This window comes from Lupinus angustifolius, unplaced genomic scaffold (assembly GCF_001865875.1).
Source record: "Lupinus angustifolius cultivar Tanjil unplaced genomic scaffold, LupAngTanjil_v1.0 Scaffold_276_35, whole genome shotgun sequence".
NCBI lineage: Eukaryota > Viridiplantae > Streptophyta > Magnoliopsida > Fabales > Fabaceae > Lupinus > Lupinus angustifolius.
In genome coordinates, this window is record NW_017727537.1 from 1 (window position 1) to 22493 (window position 22493).

Consider the following 22493-nt stretch of genomic DNA (forward strand, 5'->3'; position numbering starts at 1 on the left):
TTGGATCTTGCTTCCTCATAGTGAGGAAAAATTCCATCTTATGTTGCCAATGTTTGAAATTTGTTCCGTCAAACCGAAATGGCTTGTTTAGGTCATATCTGTTCGGTCCAGTAATATTATCTACGAATGTTATTGCAGTCGAAACGTCTTAAAATTGTTGTTACTGTAGCTTGCACCAATTCTAAATGGCACGAAATAATACTTACTGGCTGAGTCACTACCAGGTCGCTCTCTTTAAGACGTTTCGTGGCACTACCCAAAATTTGCAAGCAGACTATCAACCACGCCGTCCCCAGGATAAAACAGCCCAAATCTTTGTTATCGAATTCTTACTGCACTGTAAGAACCTATCTCGAATACACCCACCACAATATGGCTACCCATACCAATTCTCTTCCCACAATACTGACTACTAGTGTCAGTTCTTGAAATCCCATAATATGGCTACTAGTAGGGGTGTTAAAACGGGCCGCCTGACCCGTTTAGCCCCTGCCCGCAAATGCCCGCAATAATTTAAGCGGGTCGGGCATGCCCGCAATTGTTTAACGGACAAAAAGTCATGCCCTGCCCGTTTTAAAACGGGCTAACGGGCGGCCCGCGGGCATTAGGCAGTACATTAGGCAATGGTGAATGCTAAGTTATCAAGTACATTAGGCAGTAAATCAATAGATTTTACATAACCACATTACATAATAATTAAAAGTCTCTATAATAATATTTCAAAACATGTCTCTCTAACCATATTAGATAATAATTCTCTCTAACAAGTCTACAATATTAATTACAAAATAACCAGGCAGTAATAAAGTCTTGGATTAAAATTTTAAAGTGTAGAATGTAATGCCCACGGGCAGCCCGTTTAAAATGCCCGCTAATAAAGCAGGCAAACGGGCCGGGCAATATGGGCTAACAGGCAAAAATATCATGCCCTGCCCGTATTTTTTTGCGGGCAATGCCCATATTGACATACCTACCCATAGGGGATAATGAGAACCCTATAAGTTAACGCATAAGGAAGGTTATGGTCCCCAACACACCAATTTCATTGTTTCTATGATGTTTCATTATTTCTATTCACTCTTTGAATCTTATAAATTCTTTAAGTAGATTTTGTCCTTATAGATTTAATGAATTTGAAAACTGGGTAGAGTATATATAGTATGGAAAAATATATTGTATTTTGCTTGTATTGTTGTTACATTTTAAGCCTAATTTTGGAAAGCAATATGGTGATGATACATTTGTGATAGAGTTTCACACTTTGTAATAAGAAACAAAATTTCTCAGATCATGTTGAAAATCCTAATAGTTCTCATAATGTTGCTTCAAAGAATTCTCGAATCTCTTTGAATGAAAACCACACATTGGAATTGCAATATCTAAGCAATTTGAACAAGTTCGTGATTTATACCAAAGGCGTTTAAGAGAATTGCTTAATTGCATTCATTTTCTATTGAAGCAAGGTCTACCTTTTTGTGGTAATGATGAATCAATTGATTATGATAATCTAGGTAGTTTACTTGAAATTCTTAAGTTTTTTGTGAACATAATGAAGAAATAAATTATGTTATCTTGGAAAATAATCCTCAAAATCATCAATTGTTTCTCCAATTATCCAAAAGGATATTGTTAATGTTGTTGCAATGGAAACCATTAGGGTTATTATAACTGATCTTAGAGATGAGACATTTTCTATTATGCTTGATGAAGTGCATGATATATCAATTAAGGAATAAATGGTTGTTGCTTTGCATTATGTTAACAAAAAATGAAGTAAGGTTGATCACTTTTTTGGTATTTCTTATTGTATCATGAATTTGTGGGTAGGGTTATGTGGTGCTAGCAACATGTAAGGGGGATTTTGTAGTCTCTAAAGTTTAATTTTAAGGAGAATCCATCTATTATTAATGTACATTGTTTCGCTCATCAATTATAGTTGACATTAGTTGATGTTGTTAAAAATTACATTAATGTTGCCTCTTTTTCTAGTTTATTATCCGCTTTATTAAATTTTGTCAGGGGATCTTGAAAATGACATGACATCTTTCGTGATAAAAAAGTCAATGTTAGCTGCATCGAAAAGAGGAGAAAATCTAAGTGGGCGAAGTTTGAATATATTCGATATTGTTGAAATTATTAAAGAAGATGGATTAACTATGAAAAAAGAGTCGAAACCAAATGTATTTTACACGTGCCATGAAATTTTTAATTTGTATTCGTTGCATTTGATGAAAAATATCTTGAGTGTTTTGAATGAATTGTCACAAGAATTGATAAAGAAAGATCAAGACATCAATAATGTTATGAACTTGGTTAAAATCACAAAGCAAATTAGAGAGTATGATGGATAATGGATTCAATTATGTATTTCTAAGATGTAATTTTATTTTGCAATATGCACGACATTGACATTCCTGATATGGATGCTGACCTTTTTCTAATGGTAAATGTCAACGTGGAGGCAGAGCACAAGCTATCACAATAGAACATCATTATCGTGTTGAATTATTTTGTACTATTGTGGATATGCAACGTAAGAAGCTTTATGATTTTTTCTCTGAGACAAATACTCAGTTGATTCTTTATATATCTTGTTTGAGTCCAACCAATTTGTTATATAGTTTTGATAAGACAAAATTGATTGAATTTACAAAGTTCTATCTATGTGATTTTTGTGTAAACTGATTTGATAATACTTGATAATCAATTTAAGACTTATATCATTGATATGTGTAACAATGTATAATTTTTTTTGATTACTTATATTTAAATTTTATGATTTTGATATTAATATTTTCACTTTTATATATGATTATATTTATTATTTTAATTTTTAACATATATTACAAGTTTTGCTCACAAGTCTTAGATCTACCACACTTGAAGATGTATTAAATACTTGTAAGATGGGGGAAATAATGAAAAAATATTATGAAAACGAAACTACAAGTAACTCTGATTGAATAAGATTGATTGGCTATAAAAAACTGATTTTTATTTATGATCTTTTACTTTTTTTCATTTAAAGTGAGGTTTTAAACTTGTTACGCCTTAATCTTACCGGTTAATCTTTGAAAATTAATTTTAAAAGCATGTTTAATTTATTATTCATTCTTGAAAAAATTATTAAAATATTAATTTTCGAAAATTTTAAGAACACAACTTTATCCGAATTATCTCCTTTTAAAGTTCCCGTGGCTTTGAAAATAAAAATTGACCCCTGTTAGATATATTTCTCCTTTTTTGTATTTCTTTTCCACCACTAACTAAACCACCGACTCTTATTTTCTCCGCCTGATTATATATCCACCATCATAAATTGATGATCACAGCTACCGTAAAATATGTCACTTTATATATGATTTTGTTTGATCAATTAGAAAAAATATATTTAAGTTAATAATATAATAATAAAATATATTTTTTTATCAATTAAAATAAGTAATATATGAAAATATATTTTGTGATAGAAGAGTGGTGCCCATAAATTCAGTACAGCTTCTCCTACTATTTGCTATTCTGATGCATACATAAATTGGAATTATAATTACTATTCTGATGCATACATAAATTGGAATTATAATTTTTTACCACCTTACTTATTGGGAGCACATCTTTTCCAATAAAATATGTAACTCTATGTGTCAATTTATGTAATTTGATTAATCAAAAAATATTTAATTAATCAAAAAATATTTAATCAAAATTTTTTTTAGCTTAAATATTATATATTTGTTCAATCAATTAGGTATGATAGAGCTAAATAAATAAGGTGGAGAATAAATAAGGTGCAGAATAAATAAGGTGCAGAATAAATAAGGTGCAGAAGTTTATTAGTTGGTTTCTGCATAAATTTGACTCAGCAACTAATCTTTATCCAAATAGGAAAATATTTGAAGTTTGCATTCTTAAAATTTGATATACATTTTCATTATAAGGTTGAGTCACACTCTCTATTAATTCAGTTTCAGCCTAACCCAACACTTCATAGTTCCAACATTGGATGAGATAAAGTTAATTCACTTTCTCTGTCTTTGTCTCTGTTCTTGTCTCTCTCCTCATTTATTTACACAATTCTATCAGAATGGTTATTTCTCATTATAACCCTGTCCCTATTCATCTGAGTCATAGTGGTGCGGGTGTTGCTGCTTCTGAATCTCTTTTCTCATTTCATTTGAATTCAAACTCTGCTATGACACCATCACTTAACTGTAACAACATCATCATGAATGGGAATAGGAATAACAGAAAGATAAGAAATCGGTCTAATGCTGCAAGTCACATTTCACACATAAATGCTGTCAAAGTTGATCAATCTCTTGTCTCTGAAGATGATGAAGATTTTGTTCTCCCAAGCAAGGAGTTTGTTGCACAAGCAAATATTCAATCCCAACAACAGGTTTATCACATTTGTTATTTATTTATCTCTTTTTATGTGAAAATTTGACATGCAGCTTCTTTATATTTTCTGGGTTTCCTTTGATTTTTGGAAAAAAATGTAATCTTTATGTTTGGGTTGCACTCTTTATTGATTATTTATAATTGAGAAGTGGTTGGATCGTGGGTTATGTGTATGAAAGTGTTTTAAATTGCAGTCGCAATAACGACCATTGCTATGTCGATTGCGGTCGTTATGGTATGAATTATTTTGTGAGTAAAAAAATATTTTTGATATCGATGTGGCCCGATGCGATTGCGTTGTGGCCTGATGCGGTACAAATGCGATCCAATACGATTGCGTTGTGGTCACATCATTGTGAGTCGGTGTTACACTGCAATTCGGCGGTCACCGCAACTGCAATATTGTGGCTACATCATGTGATGCGGTCCATAATTTGAAACACTGTGTGTATGGAAAAGGCTTCGTTGGTAGTGTCTCCATCTTAAAGCTGGGATTCACTTGTTGCATGCAAAAACTAAGAAGTTTTGTTTTTGCTTGATTTGTGATGTATCAGTATTTGGAGATGTATAAGAGATCCATTGAGGACCCTTCTGGATTCTGGTCTGATATTGCATCAGAGTTCTATTGGAAACAGAAATGGGGTGATAAAGTATATGATGAAAATTTAGATATCAGGAAAGGAAAGATAAAGATTGAGGTAATTCATTTGTTTACATTATCTCATTTGGATCTTGCTTCCATTTTTCTTCTGGTTGTGTTTGTTCATAGGCTAAGTGGTTTTATCCTCTGTTTCTTTGTTCATTTGTTCCATTGCTTCAGTGGTTCAAGGGTGGGATCACCAACATGTCTTATAATTGCTTGGATAGAAATATTGAAGCTGGACTTGGTGACAAAGTTGCCATCTATTGGGAAGGCAATGAGCCTGGTTTAGATGGCTCTTTAACATACTCTCAGCTTCGCGATAAAGTTTGCCAGGTAATTCCGACTTTCCACTCTGTCTGTCTTTGAAATTTCTCAAGTTCAGGGGCTTGCATATTGTTAAATTGGAATTTGGAAGAATGATCAAACATTTCTTTGTTCCAGGTTGCAAATTACCTGAAAGATAATGGTGTAAAGAAGGGAGACACTGTTATTATTTATATGCCTATGCTCATGGAGCTTCCCATCACGATGCTAGCCTGTGCCCGCATTGGTGCTATTCATTCAGTATATCCCTCTGAAACTTTTCTTTAGTCCTTGTCCACCATTTTCTTATTCACTCATTTTTTGAAAATTATCGGATTGCTTGATGTTTAACTTGCGTTGAGTTAATACTTTAGTTTTTTCTTTGTTTAGGTTGTATTTGCAGGTTTTTCTGCAGAAGCTCTTGCCCAGAGAATTGTTGATTGTAAACCAAAAGTTGTAATTTCTTGCAATGCTGTTAAAAGGGGATCTAAATCTATCAATCTGAAAAACATAGTTGATGCTGCTATCAATGATTCAGCCCAGAATGGGGTCTCTGTAGGTGGGGATATCATCAATTTGTTTATACTTTCAGGACTATTATCTCTTCAGTAAATATTATGTAGTTCTACTATGCTACTTGTTTTATAAACATAGTAGGATTCAAACATGTGTGCGCGTGCATATGCAAATATATCGGCTGGTTGAGACATAGAAGGGGCTGCTTTTAGGTGTGGGGTTTTCGTCTGCATTAATAAGTTTAATTGATAGTTTGCAACTTGTTTTACTATCACCATTCTAAACTGACCTATCTTAATGATTAGAGTGAGATGTTATAAACTTTCTTCCTTGGGTGGTTGTTGAATAACCCATTTGACTTGTTTTCGAATGTAAAAGCTATTGATAACTTCCATGTATCCCAGCTCAACTGAATAGTAGAATTACCTAAAATGTTTGTGAAAATTTACATGCTAAATGGCTACAACCAATTTCATCCCTAATAAATCAATTTTCCTTTACTATTTTCTTTAATTAATTTATTTCTTTATTATTTTTCCCTCCGTCTAAGCAGGTGTATCCTTAGTTTATGAAAACCCAGTGGCATTGAAGAGGGAAGATACCAAATGGAAGGAAGGGCAAGATATATGGTGGCAGGTTAGTATATGAATGTTTATTTTTCTTGTTTATAAACTCTCACTTGGTAACCTTGCATGCCTAAACCCTAGTGAATAGTGAGTCACACAATAGTTTCATTCTTTTTAAGTCTGTGCGGCTGTCCACCCTGTTGTCCACCAAACAATAATTGTAGTCTGGATTCTGTTAGTTGTTTCAAACAGATAAATTTGTTTCGGATGATAACGATAGCAATGAATCCATTATAAAGTTCTTTTTGGGTGCTAAATATATTCTGGATGGTCATGCTTAATGCTTCTTTAATTATGATTAAATTTCATTCCTTGATCCCTTTTCGGATTGTAGGATGTCATTCCTAGTTATTCAACTAATTGTCCGGTGGAGTGGGTTGATGCAGAGGATCCGCTTTTTATACTCTATACAAGTGGGAGTACAGGAAAACCTAAGGTATTTATGTTCAGTGTTGCTTCTGTTCTTAAGGAATTTTATATTTCCTTTACTTGAGTTGCTGTTTTCTGACACTTGTTCTTAAAGGGTGTCGTCCATACAACTGGTGGTTACATGGTTTACACGGCAACAACTTTCAAGTATGCATTTGACTACAAGCCGTCCGACATCTACTGGTATCCTAAAGAAAATTCTATCCTTTTTATCTTTATCATGCTCTCGCCGACCCCACCCAGTGGGATAAAAGCTTGGCCGTTGTTGTTGTTGCTGTTGTTGCATGCTTTAGATGAAAAATGGATCAGTACTCTTATTTAACATCTTCGTCCCTTGACGACAGGTGTACAGCTGATTGTGGTTGGATTACTGGGCACAGCTATATCACTTATGGACCCATGCTCAATGGTGCATCCGTTCTTGTGTATGAAGGGGTAATAAATTTCATCTCGAAATATAATGTAATAATTTGTGCATGCTGCAGCTAGAGAAAATGAATCCAAGAGACATGTTATCAATGCAACCAAAAAGAAAAAAAAGTAAACCCGATCGGGTAGGCATAGGATAGTAGAAAAGAGGTTTGTTGTTAGGAGTTGTTTGAATTAAATAAAGAGGGAATTCCTAGAAAACCCTTACTAGTTAGTTAGACTACTGTATTAGTTGTATAAATAGAGAAAGGAAAGCTGGTAAGAGGTAGTTTTTGGAGAAGTTGTAATTGGGAACTGATTTAGGAAATCAGTTAGGGAAGTTATTCTCTTGCCAAAGGAGTTCTTCATCATTGTATACACACTTTTTGCAATAATACAATTTACTGGTCAAGATATCTTATATCAATTCTTTCTTCTATTCTCTACCTACTGTTTCTGTTTGATACCAGTCTTATCACTGGTATCAGAGCACCGTTTCTGGTGCCCTGAGACTTTCAATTCCGCCGCTATTGATGAAGACGAGAAGCATGTTGAGATCGGCTGAAGATTGGGAACGAGAAAGAGAGGAAATGCGAACCAGGTTGGTATTTGTCGAAGCTCAAGCCAAGAAGCATAAAGAGCAAATCGCAGATTTGATGGCCAAGATAGGCCAGAATTGCAACTGCGAGAGTTCCTTCCGCGAATGCGAGGCAACCAGTGACGTTCGCGGCAGAGAGGAGTCAAATCGAAGGGAGAAATGGCGGAAATTGGAGATACCGATATTCGCCGGTGATGACGCTTTTGGTTGGACTCACCGATTGGAGAGGTACTTCCAATTGAAGGAATTAAATGAAGAGGAGAAGATGCAAGCGGCTATCATGGCTCTTGAGGGAAGGGCTTTGAGTTGGTATCATTGGTGAGAGAAATGCAACCTGATACCAAATTGGGAAGGATTCAAGATAGCAGTGGTAAGAAGGCTCCAACCATCCATGATTCAGAATCCTTTTGAGCAACTGTTGTGCCTCAAGCAAACAGGATTGGTGGAGGACTATGTGGAAGACTTTGAGAAATATGTAGGGGCTTTAAAAAGTATAGACCAAGAATTTGTCAAGGGAATAATTTTGAATGGCCTGCAGGAGGAGCTTCAAGCAGAGGTAAAGTTGTATGAATTACACACCTTGACTGAAATTATTCAAAAGGTCTTGTTAATTGAACATAAGAATTTACAGCTTACTAAGAGGAGTAGTAGTAACTTTCCAGCAAGGACTAATGTGAATGCAAGAAGCAATCCTTACACTAAAACCATAACAGTAGATTCAAAACCTGTGATAGATAGAAGGAATGAATACTCCAGTAGTAGTAATTCCTTGAGAAGCACTGAACATAGTCATAATGCAGAGGGAATAAGGAATAAGGAATAAGGAAGGGGAGTTTAAACACCTCAGTAATGCTGAATTGAGGGAAAAAAGAGGGAATGGATTGTGCTTTAGATGTGATGAGCCATACAATATAGAACATATATGCAAGAACAAACAGTTTAAGATGATTATCATGGATGATGATGATGAGGAATTGGAAGAAAATGAAGAGATGTTACACTCCTTTAAATCTTTGCATTTATCCCTCTGTTCCATGTCTGGTCTTACCACTACTAAGTCTTGGAAGGTTGAAGGCTTATTGAAGGGGAGGGCAGTAATCATTTTAATAGATTGTGGGGCTTCCCGCAATTTCATAGCCACTGACTTGGTGGAAAAATTGCAGCTAGAAATAACAGACACCCTTTCTTATTGGGTGGAGGTGGGTGATGGCCATAAGGTGAGGTGCAAAGGAAAGTGTGCTCAGCTCAAGTTCCAAATGCAACAACTTGAAGTGATACATGATTTTTATCTGTTTACTATCAAGGGGATTGATATGGTGTTGGGTTTGCACTGGTTGGCAGCTGATTTTGGGAAATTGGAACTCACTGTGAGACATGGCATGAAGTTGATTAGAATTCTGGGAAACCCAACACTGGCTAAAACAGAACTATCTTATGGGGCTTTGATGCAAGTGTTGCTAAAAGAAGGGGAACCGGCAACTGCTATACAGAATAAGCTCCTAGAATTTCCACTTGAGGACAAGTTAATGCTTTTAGGAGGGGGTATTGATACGGTAGGCATAGGGTAGTAGAAAAGAGGTTTGTTGTTAGGAGTTGTTTGAATTAAATAAAGAGGGAATTCCTAGAATACCCTTACTAGTTAGTTAGACTACTGTATTAGTTGTATAAATAGAGAAAGGAAAGCTGGTAAGAGGTAGTTTTTTTCTCTCAAATACCCTTTTAATTGGAGGTCTATCAGAAATGAATCTAATGACAAGGTTTTTAGCTCACACAATAGTTACTGAACATACAAAAGGAAAAAAAATAGTTACTGAATATTCATTGACTAGACAGAGACTTATCTCTAGTTGTAGGGTAGGGTGGGATTTTGGTAATGTCATAGGTTAAATCCTTTGTAATTTCCATAAAGAAAAAGGGAGTTCCAATGAGTAAATAAACTATTTTCCAGTGTAATTGAACCACTAAATGCCCTTTAAAGTGTTTTACTTTGTAATAATATCTTAGCAAGCAATTAACAATTTATGCCTGATAATTTGTTAACGAGGCTTTGATCACATAATATTATATCAGTTCCCACAAGCTGAGCTTATACACAATAATTGTTTTGGAAACATACATTAGAAATAAATATACTTACATGATTCATAAATAAAAGCCCAGTGCGTCTTTGTAATAATTTGGCATTGTTAGTTCACAGATTGAGAATTATTATAGTCAAGGAATTGCAAAGCATAACACACTTCTAATCTGGTAACAACTTGAATGCAGACTCCCAATTATCCTGATGCTGGGCGCTGTTGGGACATTGTTGACAAATATAAAGTGACAATATTTTACACTGCCCCTACATTGGTGCGGTCGCTCATGCGTGATGGTGATGAGGTAAGATAAGTCTATGTTTACAGGTGTACAGCATAACCATGTGACAAGTTATTTTTGACTACATGCTTCTGGACACACACACACACCAGCACATATCGTCTCTTTTAGCCTACCTCTGCCCATCTCACAAATTAGTGTCAACCTCCGATTGAAGGTCGGAGAAACTTACTATTGTCCGTTGTGAATAAAATGAATTCCTATAATATTTTCCATATATATTTGCAATCTTCTCTACTCAATTATCCTGATAAAAAATTCAAGGTCTTGTTGTAATGAAGCTCAGAAGCTTCCTCAACTAAAATCGATATATTTTTCTCTCTTATGGGAATACAACCTGTGCTTTATATTGATGCAGTATGTTACTCGCTACTCAAGGAAATCTTTACGAGTCCTGGGAAGTGTAGGGGAGCCCATAAATCCAAGTGCATGGAGGTTATTATCAATATTTTCCTAGCTAACTACAACTTAATTTCCTATATCAAAGAATATTCTAATGCATTTTTTTGTCTCTTCCAGGTGGTTTTACGACGTTGTGGGAGATTCAAAGTGCCCTATCTCTGATACTTGGTGGCAAACAGAATCTGGAGGCTTTATGGTATTTTAATTTCCAATGAATATGTAAAACTTGATTCTAGCAGTAGGCACTGATCATGTAACATAGGTTCATTCCATAAGTAGCAATAATTCAATTGGTTGCATACCACATGTGCACAGATCAAGTGGCAATCAATAGTTGGGTTGTTATGGACCATAGTCTTAGGTTCAATCTCAACACGAAAAAACTATACAGATAAATAGAAACTTATCATATGTGTACATTTCTCTCCCGGAGACTTAAATTAATCATGGTTGTTTGCAGATAACCCCACTACCAGGTTCTTGGCCCCAGAAGCCCGGTTCTGCGACTTTTCCTTTCTTTGGAGTTCAGGTATTTTATGCAGGTCCTATGTGTTAATTTTATAATATAATGAAATTGTTTAATCTCTTTTATTTTCTTATACTTTGCCTTTATCACTGAAAAATTTGTTGCAACTGTAGACTGCCATAGTGGATGAGAAAGGTGTTGAATTAGAAGGTGAGTGCAATGGTTATTTGTGTGTAAAGAGCTCATGGCCTGGGGCGTTCAGAACTCTGTATGGTGATCACGAAAGATACGAAACAACATATTTCAAGCCATTTGCCAACTACTATTTTAGTGGTGATGGCTGCAAAAGGTCAGTGATTTACTATCATTAGATGCTCATAAGCTCTGTTGCATGGATATGATACACAAATACATTGGTTTTTTTCAAATTTAAGATTTGGGCACGACAGTATATATTAAATAAATATTTAAAAGGGTTGTCTAGGTCACGAGGCTCCCACCTAGTAGGGTCCGGAAATGGTATAAAAACAAGCATAAATTGTTTCCAAGATTGACTTTTGACTGTCCAAATCACCGGGCAAGAAACCTTATGTTGTGTTGAGGTTCACCCGGCTCGCCCTCTATATTATAAGATATTTGTGTATGAAAATTAAATTAAAGTTATCTACCTGTGATCACCTCAGAATTAGATCTATTTATCTACCTGTGGTCATGTCAGAATTAGTTACCTCAGAATTAAAGTTATCTTCTATTTATTTAAACATCAAAACTCATATGTGAGTGTGAATTAAAATGTTCCAATTTCAAGGATATTTGCATACTTCAATTTGAGTCCACTAACTGTTATATTACTTCAAATACGAGGAGCATGCCAACATAGTTTTATTTTGTTCGATACATTACACTGTGTTTCAGGGATAATTTGATACATTGCACTGTTTCAGGGATAAAGATGGGTACCATTGGCTCACCGGAAGAGTTGATGATGTCATCAATGTCAGGTATTCTTTGACTTCCAAAAGCTCTTCAATGTTTCCTCAGTCTTGAAATTTCTTCTCGTATAGTTATAAGCACGTAAACATGAATATTGAATAGACAGAATTGAAGCATCCATGCAGTTCCATATAAGTGTTATATAATCATGTTATATGCAGTGGACATCGGATCGGCACAGCTGAAGTGGAATCAGCTTTAGTTTCACATCCTAAATGTGCAGAGGCTGCCGTGGTTGGTGTGGAGCATGAGGTATGGTTATGAATATAACAATATTGTGTGAGTCGTCAAGTTTGTGCTTGTATGCACGAATGAAAGTTTAGTTTCTGAATAGCTTTAACATGTGACTACTGCCTGTATCTAAATGAACCATATGTTATTACTGTAGGTCAAAGGACAAGGTATCTATGCATTTGTTACTCTTGTGGATGGTGTTCCTTACAGTCAAGAACTACGGAAGGAGCTCATACTCACCGTTCGGCAACAGGTCTGTACCTATACTTGATCCATTATATCTTCTCATGTAATAACAGTCTTGTTTTCACTGTTTCCTTCACAAAATCCTTGTAAACAGGAAACAAATTGAAAACATGTCATCTTGGTAATTAAAAATGAAAAGATATCCACCTCAAAGAAATGATATCAAATGAGAATGAAAACATTAAACGAGCCAAACATCGCCTTAATTTCTATTGTCGTTTCCTTCGTGAAAAATGTCTATCCTATGGTGCCATAGGCATTGTCTCAACTCTCAAGTGAAATAACATGTTTTTTCTTTACACTTTGACACTACCAATCATATGATTATTACAGATCCATATATGGAAAGACATTTTCCTTTACATCTAGTACAAATCCAATGAAACGGATGCTCCACATTCAATATGGAAGACTTGGAATGATCGATTGATCGATCGTATCATGTATTGAAGATCCATTTTTATGACTTCATTTATATCTTAAATTTCCCATTCTTTTGTTTAACATTTCAGATAGGAGCCTTTGCAGCACCTGATAAAATTCATTGGGCACCTAGCCTCCCAAAAACAAGGAGTGGAAAGATAATCAGAAGAGTTCTTAGAAAAATTGCTTCCAAGCAGGTAGATGAACTTGGAGATACAAGTACCCTTGCAGATCCAACTGTGATCAATCAACTTATAGAACTTGCTGATTCTTAAGGACCTACACTTTTTTGTAATAATAGTGGTGTGGTATATTACCATAGCTGAAAGCCAATAAGAGTAAGATTTTTTACCAAATTAGTCAAAGTGGGTAGTGATAGGACAATTCTTTTGCCTTATTCCTAGATTCATTGCAGATTGATCTAGCACTCACTAGATTCAAAAAAGGAACTGCCACTTTGTGTACCTTTACATCTCAACAATATGTTGTTCTAATGAACTTCACGCTATTTTTTACACAATAAATGTTATATTTTATGATTGTGGCTCATATGAATGGAAGGATAACTTACTAGTTTCTAGGAATTGGAACTCTGCATTCTTTATTATTTTTTTCATTTTCCATAAACACGTATTAGAAACTAAATAAGCCATTTTCAACTATTATTAGACTAGTGTTGGTAAATTAACTTTTTCAGGTGTGGAATTCAATTATGGTATTGTTCAATTTATATAGTCGATCTCATTTAATGGAATTAAGGATTGATTGTCCGTTAGGGTTGTAGGTGCAGAATTGAATTAGGAAATTAAGACACTTGCATCAACTGTGCTTGGGTCTGTCCTAACCCATTTGCTTAACAATTTATATTCGGTAGCAAGCGACATTGCCTTAGAAAAGCAATTAGGCAAGCAGCTTCAAAAATTGAAATATTTTCAGAGACAACATAGAAGGGTTGGCCTTTAGTCAGTACGCAATATCTATTTTCACTAAAAATCAACAGGGTGGAGTTATATTAATTTACGTGGGGGTAAAGGAGAGAGAATAATTACCATTAAAGGAGTGAAATATGACTTTCTTTTTTAAAACACAACAAATAAACTTAAAAATATAGTTGTACGAATATAAAATTTCTTGGAGAGTTACTATCTCTTTATATTTCTTTTGATAAGACTGAGTATATTACTTTAAAGTTCAAACATATTTAAGCAGTTAATTTTGACAATGATAATTTCCATCTATTATTCTTATTTGGTCAAGGAAAGAAAGTAAGAATAAAAAATGTATGAGAGATAATAAAAGGAAAGAAAAGGTGAGATAAAAAATAGTTACAGAGCATAATTGACACTGAGTAACCGATTAATTACTTGTATTAATCGATTACCATTTTCGACAACAAATTTTGACAATTGATTACACCCGTGGTAATCGATTACACATAGATGTTGCAACCAATTTTTCAAATGAAGAGTTTTCATTGAAAGTGAAAGGGTTTCAACTCTAATCATGTGCTAACTTTTGGAAGGGTACCATGACTAATTGGAATCTTATTTATAGACCTTGGAACATTCACACAACATACAACTTTCATATCATTAACACACTTGCTTCTTAAAACTCTTTTAAACAAATTTCTGCAGTCTGTCTTGCAACTTTGTTTCCAAACTTTTAGATTTTATGAAGCTGTTTCAAGTGCAAAGTTCTAAAGTTTTTCAAACATTTTAGAGCATTGTTTTAGTAAGTGTATTGAGATAAAAAAGGATTGCAAGTTATAACATTGTCAAACTTGTAAAGACTATCCTGGCATTGATATATTCATCATCTTGTTGTTAAATTTTCATCACAAGGGTGTGGTGAGAAGGGGAAAACGTTCACTTGGAAATGTTATTTTCCAATGGTAGATATTTGTGAGTGTGTAAGGTACAAGGGTCTCGGAGAGAGAATTTTTAATTGCAACTCAAAGTATCTAGTGGAAAATTCCTTGTGTGACAAGAGTACTGGATGTAACATTCGATGAACAAGAAGATGAACCAGTATAAAAATTCTCTGCGTACTCTTCTTCTATTCTATTCTTGTGGTTTCATTTTTGCTTTAATTTGGTTGAATTATGCATCAACATTCAGCTGTACAAACACTTTGATATAACAACATAAAAATCGACCATTTCTCCCAACAACTAATTCACCATACTCTTAGTTGTCATCTCATACTCTTAGCTCAAGTGATCAATGACTTGCAGAAACTTGATGTAAAGGTTGATGATGAGGACAAAGCAATAATATTACTGTGTTCTTTGCCAAATTCCTATGAACATTTGGTGACAATATTGACGTACAGGAAAGACTCAATCAAACTGGATGAGATCACATATGCACTTCTGTCCCATACTCAAAGAAGACAGAATGTAGGTGAAAGATCTCAGGGTGATGATCTGTATGTGAAAGGGAGTCAAGCGCGTGGGAGGAGACAAGGCAAAGGAGGTCCCGCAAAAGGGAAAAGACCAAATTCCAGGGGTAGAACAACAGTAGAGTGCTATAAGTACAAACAGACTGGGCATTACAAAAAGGATTGTCCCAATGAATGGAGTCCTAGCAAGCCGGTCGGAAAAGACGAAGTATCTACATCTACAAATGTTGCACATAAAGATGACTCTGGTTACAACAGTGAAGTTGATGTACTATCTGTATCATCAAATCATAGTACAGATGAGTGGATACTTGACACTGGTTGTTCCCACCACATGACGCCAAACAGAGAATGGTTCATCACATAGAGGGTATACAATTTTGGTTTCGTGTATCTCATAAATAATAAAGCATGTGAAATTAGTGGTATGGGAGAACTCAGAGTTGTGATGGATGATGGTGTACTGAAGACGTTATGCGAGGTTAGGCACATACCAGATTTGAAAAAGAATTTGGTTTCTTTGTGTATAGAGCTGATGGGGAGAGTGATATTCTTTGAGTATGCAAAGGTGCTCGAAGAACAGTTGATTGTGAGAACAATGATATTCTTTGATTGTGATGAAGTGTAAAATGACTGCAGGGAACACTTACAAGTTGTTAGGTAGAACAGTTGTAGGTGGAGTTGTTGGAGTGGTTGAAGAGATCTCAGTAGATTCAGACCATGGTGCTACAAAGTCTTTGTAATAATTTGGCATTGTTAGTTCACAGATTGAGAATTATTATAGTCAAGGAATTGCAAAGCATAACACACTTCTAATCTGGTAACAACTTGAATGCAGACTCCCAATTATCCTGATGCTGGGCGCTGTTGGGACATTGTTGACAAATATAAAGTGACAATATTTTACACTGCCCCTACATTGGTGCGGTCGCTCATGCGTGATGGTGATGAGGTAAGATAAGTCTATGTTTACAGGTGTACAGCATAACCATGTGACAAGTTATTTTTGACTACATGCTTCTGGACACACACACACACCAGCACATATCGTCTCTTTTAGCCTACCTCTGCCCATCTCACAAATTAGTGTCAACCTCCGATTGAAGGTCGGAGAAACTTACTATTGTCCGTTGTGAATAAAATGAATTCCTATAATATTTTCCATATATATTTGCAATCTTCTCTACTCAATTATCCTGATAAAAAATTCAAGGTCTTGTTGTAATGAAGCTCAGAAGCTTCCTCAACTAAAATCGATATATTTTTCTCTCTTATGGGAATACAACCTGTGCTTTATATTGATGCAGTATGTTACTCGCTACTCAAGGAAATCTTTACGAGTCCTGGGAAGTGTAGGGGAGCCCATAAATCCAAGTGCATGGAGGTTATTATCAATATTTTCCTAGCTAACTACAACTTAATTTCCTATATCAAAGAATATTCTAATGCATTTTTTTGTCTCTTCCAGGTGGTTTTACGACGTTGTGGGAGATTCAAAGTGCCCTATCTCTGATACTTGGTGGCAAACAGAATCTGGAGGCTTTATGGTATTTTAATTTCCAATGAATATGTAAAACTTGATTCTAGCAGTAGGCACTGATCATGTAACATAGGTTCATTCCATAAGTAGCAATAATTCAATTGGTTGCATACCACATGTGCACAGATCAAGTGGCAATCAATAGTTGGGTTGTTATGGACCATAGTCTTAGGTTCAATCTCAACACGAAAAAACTATACAGATAAATAGAAACTTATCATATGTGTACATTTCTCTCCCGGAGACTTAAATTAATCATGGTTGTTTGCAGATAACCCCACTACCAGGTTCTTGGCCCCAGAAGCCCGGTTCTGCGACTTTTCCTTTCTTTGGAGTTCAGGTATTTTATGCAGGTCCTATGTGTTAATTTTATAATATAATGAAATTGTTTAATCTCTTTTATTTTCTTATACTTTGCCTTTATCACTGAAAAATTTGTTGCAACTGTAGACTGCCATAGTGGATGAGAAAGGTGTTGAATTAGAAGGTGAGTGCAATGGTTATTTGTGTGTAAAGAGCTCATGGCCTGGGGCGTTCAGAACTCTGTATGGTGATCACGAAAGATACGAAACAACATATTTCAAGCCATTTGCCAACTACTATTTTAGTGGTGATGGCTGCAAAAGGTCAGTGATTTACTATCATTAGATGCTCATAAGCTCTGTTGCATGGATATGATACACAAATACATTGGTTTTTTTCAAATTTAAGATTTGGGCACGACAGTATATATTAAATAAATATTTAAAAGGGTTGTCTAGGTCACGAGGCTCCCACCTAGTAGGGTCCGGAAATGGTATAAAAACAAGCATAAATTGTTTCCAAGATTGACTTTTGACTGTCCAAATCACCGGGCAAGAAACCTTATGTTGTGTTGAGGTTCACCCGGCTCGCCCTCTATATTATAAGATATTTGTGTATGAAAATTAAATTAAAGTTATCTACCTGTGATCACCTCAGAATTAGATCTATTTATCTACCTGTGGTCATGTCAGAATTAGTTACCTCAGAATTAAAGTTATCTTCTATTTATTTAAACATCAAAACTCATATGTGAGTGTGAATTAAAATGTTCCAATTTCAAGGATATTTGCATACTTCAATTTGAGTCCACTAACTGTTATATTACTTCAAATACGAGGAGCATGCCAACATAGTTTTATTTTGTTCGATACATTACACTGTGTTTCAGGGATAATTTGATACATTGCACTGTTTCAGGGATAAAGATGGGTACCATTGGCTCACCGGAAGAGTTGATGATGTCATCAATGTCAGGTATTCTTTGACTTCCAAAAGCTCTTCAATGTTTCCTCAGTCTTGAAATTTCTTCTCGTATAGTTATAAGCACGTAAACATGAATATTGAATAGACAGAATTGAAGCATCCATGCAGTTCCATATAAGTGTTATATAATCATGTTATATGCAGTGGACATCGGATCGGCACAGCTGAAGTGGAATCAGCTTTAGTTTCACATCCTAAATGTGCAGAGGCTGCCGTGGTTGGTGTGGAGCATGAGGTATGGTTATGAATATAACAATATTGTGTGAGTCGTCAAGTTTGTGCTTGTATGCACGAATGAAAGTTTAGTTTCTGAATAGCTTTAACATGTGACTACTGCCTGTATCTAAATGAACCATATGTTATTACTGTAGGTCAAAGGACAAGGTATCTATGCATTTGTTACTCTTGTGGATGGTGTTCCTTACAGTCAAGAACTACGGAAGGAGCTCATACTCACCGTTCGGCAACAGGTCTGTACCTATACTTGATCCATTATATCTTCTCATGTAATAACAGTCTTGTTTTCACTGTTTCCTTCACAAAATCCTTGTAAACAGGAAACAAATTGAAAACATGTCATCTTGGTAATTAAAAATGAAAAGATATCCACCTCAAAGAAATGATATCAAATGAGAATGAAAACATTAAACGAGCCAAACATCGCCTTAATTTCTATTGTCGTTTCCTTCGTGAAAAATGTCTATCCTATGGTGCCATAGGCATTGTCTCAACTCTCAAGTGAAATAACATGTTTTTTCTTTACACTTTGACACTACCAATCATATGATTATTACAGATCCATATATGGAAAGACATTTTCCTTTACATCTAGTACAAATCCAATGAAACGGATGCTCCACATTCAATATGGAAGACTTGGAATGATCGATTGATCGATCGTATCATGTATTGAAGATCCATTTTTATGACTTCATTTATATCTTAAATTTCCCATTCTTTTGTTTAACATTTCAGATAGGAGCCTTTGCAGCACCTGATAAAATTCATTGGGCACCTAGCCTCCCAAAAACAAGGAGTGGAAAGATAATCAGAAGAGTTCTTAGAAAAATTGCTTCCAAGCAGGTAGATGAACTTGGAGATACAAGTACCCTTGCAGATCCAACTGTGATCAATCAACTTATAGAACTTGCTGATTCTTAAGGACCTACACTTTTTTGTAATAATAGTGGTGTGGTATATTACCATAGCTGAAAGCCAATAAGAGTAAGATTTTTTACCAAATTAGTCAAAGTGGGTAGTGATAGGACAATTCTTTTGCCTTATTCCTAGATTCATTGCAGATTGATCTAGCACTCACTAGATTCAAAAAAGGAACTGCCACTTTGTGTACCTTTACATCTCAACAATATGTTGTTCTAATGAACTTCACGCTATTTTTTACACAATAAATGTTATATTTTATGATTGTGGCTCATATGAATGGAAGGATAACTTACTAGTTTCTAGGAATTGGAACTCTGCATTCTTTATTATTTTTTTCATTTTCCATAAACACGTATTAGAAACTAAATAAGCCATTTTCAACTATTATTAGACTAGTGTTGGTAAATTAACTTTTTCAGGTGTGGAATTCAATTATGGTATTGTTCAATTTATATAGTCGATCTCATTTAATGGAATTAAGGATTGATTGTCCGTTAGGGTTGTAGGTGCAGAATTGAATTAGGAAATTAAGACACTTGCATCAACTGTGCTTGGGTCTGTCCTAACCCATTTGCTTAACAATTTATATTCGGTAGCAAGCGACATTGCCTTAGAAAAGCAATTAGGCAAGCAGCTTCAAAAATTGAAATATTTTCAGAGACAACATAGAAGGGTTGGCCTTTAGTCAGTACGCAATATCTATTTTCACTAAAAATCAACAGGGTGGAGTTATATTAATTTACGTGGGGGTAAAGGAGAGAGAATAATTACCATTAAAGGAGTGAAATATGACTTTCTTTTTTAAAACACAACAAATAAACTTAAAAATATAGTTGTACGAATATAAAATTTCTTGGAGAGTTACTATCTCTTTATATTTCTTTTGATAAGACTGAGTATATTACTTTAAAGTTCAAACATATTTAAGCAGTTAATTTTGACAATGATAATTTCCATCTATTATTCTTATTTGGTCAAGGAAAGAAAGTAAGAATAAAAAATGTATGAGAGATAATAAAAGGAAAGAAAAGGTGAGATAAAAAATAGTTACAGAGCATAATTGACACTGAGTAACCGATTAATTACTTGTATTAATCGATTACCATTTTCGACAACAAATTTTGACAATTGATTACACCCGTGGTAATCGATTACACATAGATGTTGCAACCAATTTTTCAAATGAAGAGTTTTCATTGAAAGTGAAAGGGTTTCAACTCTAATCATGTGCTAACTTTTGGAAGGGTACCATGACTAATTGGAATCTTATTTATAGACCTTGGAACATTCACACAACATACAACTTTCATATCATTAACACACTTGCTTCTTAAAACTCTTTTAAACAAATTTCTGCAGTCTGTCTTGCAACTTTGTTTCCAAACTTTTAGATTTTATGAAGCTGTTTCAAGTGCAAAGTTCTAAAGTTTTTCAAACATTTTAGAGCATTGTTTTAGTAAGTGTATTGAGATAAAAAAGGATTGCAAGTTATAACATTGTCAAACTTGTAAAGACTATCCTGGCATTGATATATTCATCATCTTGTTGTTAAATTTTCATCACAAGGGTGTGGTGAGAAGGGGAAAACGTTCACTTGGAAATGTTATTTTCCAATGGTAGATATTTGTGAGTGTGTAAGGTACAAGGGTCTCGGAGAGAGAATTTTTAATTGCAACTCAAAGTATCTAGTGGAAAATTCCTTGTGTGACAAGAGTACTGGATGTAACATTCGATGAACAAGAAGATGAACCAGTATAAAAATTCTCTGCGTACTCTTCTTCTATTCTATTCTTGTGGTTTCATTTTTGCTTTAATTTGGTTGAATTATGCATCAACATTCAGCTGTACAAACACTTTGATATAACAACATAAAAATCGACCATTTCTCCCAACAACTAATTCACCATACTCTTAGTTGTCATCTCATACTCTTAGCTCAAGTGATCAATGACTTGCAGAAACTTGATGTAAAGGTTGATGATGAGGACAAAGCAATAATATTACTGTGTTCTTTGCCAAATTCCTATGAACATTTGGTGACAATATTGACGTACAGGAAAGACTCAATCAAACTGGATGAGATCACATATGCACTTCTGTCCCATACTCAAAGAAGACAGAATGTAGGTGAAAGATCTCAGGGTGATGATCTGTATGTGAAAGGGAGTCAAGCGCGTGGGAGGAGACAAGGCAAAGGAGGTCCCGCAAAAGGGAAAAGACCAAATTCCAGGGGTAGAACAACAGTAGAGTGCTATAAGTACAAACAGACTGGGCATTACAAAAAGGATTGTCCCAATGAATGGAGTCCTAGCAAGCCGGTCGGAAAAGACGAAGTATCTACATCTACAAATGTTGCACATAAAGATGACTCTGGTTACAACAGTGAAGTTGATGTACTATCTGTATCATCAAATCATAGTACAGATGAGTGGATACTTGACACTAGTTGTCCAACCATATGACGCCAAACAGAGAACACATAGAGGGTATACAATTTTGGTTTCGTGTATCTCATAAATAATAAAGCATGTGAAATTAGTGGTATGGGAGAACTCAGAGTTGTGATGGATGATGGTGTACTGAAGACGTTATGCGAGGTTAGGCACATACCAGATTTGAAAAAGAATTTGGTTTCTTTGTGTATAGAGCTGATGGGGAGAGTGATATTCTTTGAGTATGCAAAGGTGCTCGAAGAACAGTTGATTGTGAGAACAATGATATTCTTTGATTGTGATGAAGTGTAAAATGACTGCAGGGAACACTTACAAGTTGTTAGGTAGAACAGTTGTAGGTGGAGTTGTTGGAGTGGTTGAAGAGATCTCAGTAGATTCAGACCATGGTGCTACAAATTATGGTACATGCGTTTGGGACATATGAGTGTGCGTGGCATGACAGAAATTTGCAAAAGATGACTGTTGAGGGAAGTCAGTAAATGCAAGCTAGATTTGTGCAAGTATTGTGTGCTTGGGAAACAGACATGAGTTAGTTTCAAGGCTGGCCAACACATGACTCAGGGTATTCTAGATTATGTC

At 35.1% G+C, this 22493-nt stretch overlaps 2 protein-coding genes across 3 annotated transcripts; both read left to right on the forward strand.

Annotated features, from left to right (window-relative positions):
* The first annotated feature begins 3903 nt into the window (after positions 1-3903).
* LOC109340884 (acetyl-coenzyme A synthetase, chloroplastic/glyoxysomal-like) lies at positions 3904-13570 on the forward strand. Of its 2 annotated transcripts, XM_019578648.1 has the most exons (19): positions 3904-4206; positions 4237-4399; positions 4956-5099; positions 5222-5377; positions 5486-5608; positions 5738-5906; positions 6417-6499; positions 6824-6925; positions 7013-7101; positions 7263-7353; positions 10193-10306; positions 10662-10738; positions 10823-10901; positions 11166-11234; positions 11345-11520; positions 12116-12172; positions 12326-12416; positions 12553-12651; positions 13157-13570. In XM_019578648.1, exons 1-19 carry the CDS (start codon positions 4085-4087, stop codon positions 13340-13342), a joined length of 2190 nt encoding a protein of 729 aa, XP_019434193.1. In that variant the 5' UTR covers positions 3904-4084; the 3' UTR covers positions 13343-13570. The 2 variants fall into 2 exon arrangements, with proteins under 2 accessions (XP_019434193.1, XP_019434192.1); XM_019578647.1 differs by having other exon boundaries at positions 3904-4399.
* A 2708-nt stretch (positions 13571-16278) lies between these two features.
* Positions 16279-19686, forward strand: LOC109340881 (acetyl-coenzyme A synthetase, chloroplastic/glyoxysomal-like). The gene is made up of 9 exons (XM_019578644.1): positions 16279-16422; positions 16778-16854; positions 16939-17017; positions 17282-17350; positions 17461-17636; positions 18232-18288; positions 18442-18532; positions 18669-18767; positions 19273-19686. The coding sequence occupies exons 1-9, from the start codon at positions 16303-16305 to the stop codon at positions 19456-19458; spliced, it is 954 nt and encodes a 317-aa protein (XP_019434189.1). The 5' UTR covers positions 16279-16302; the 3' UTR covers positions 19459-19686.
* Positions 19687-22493: the final 2807 nt, after the last annotated feature.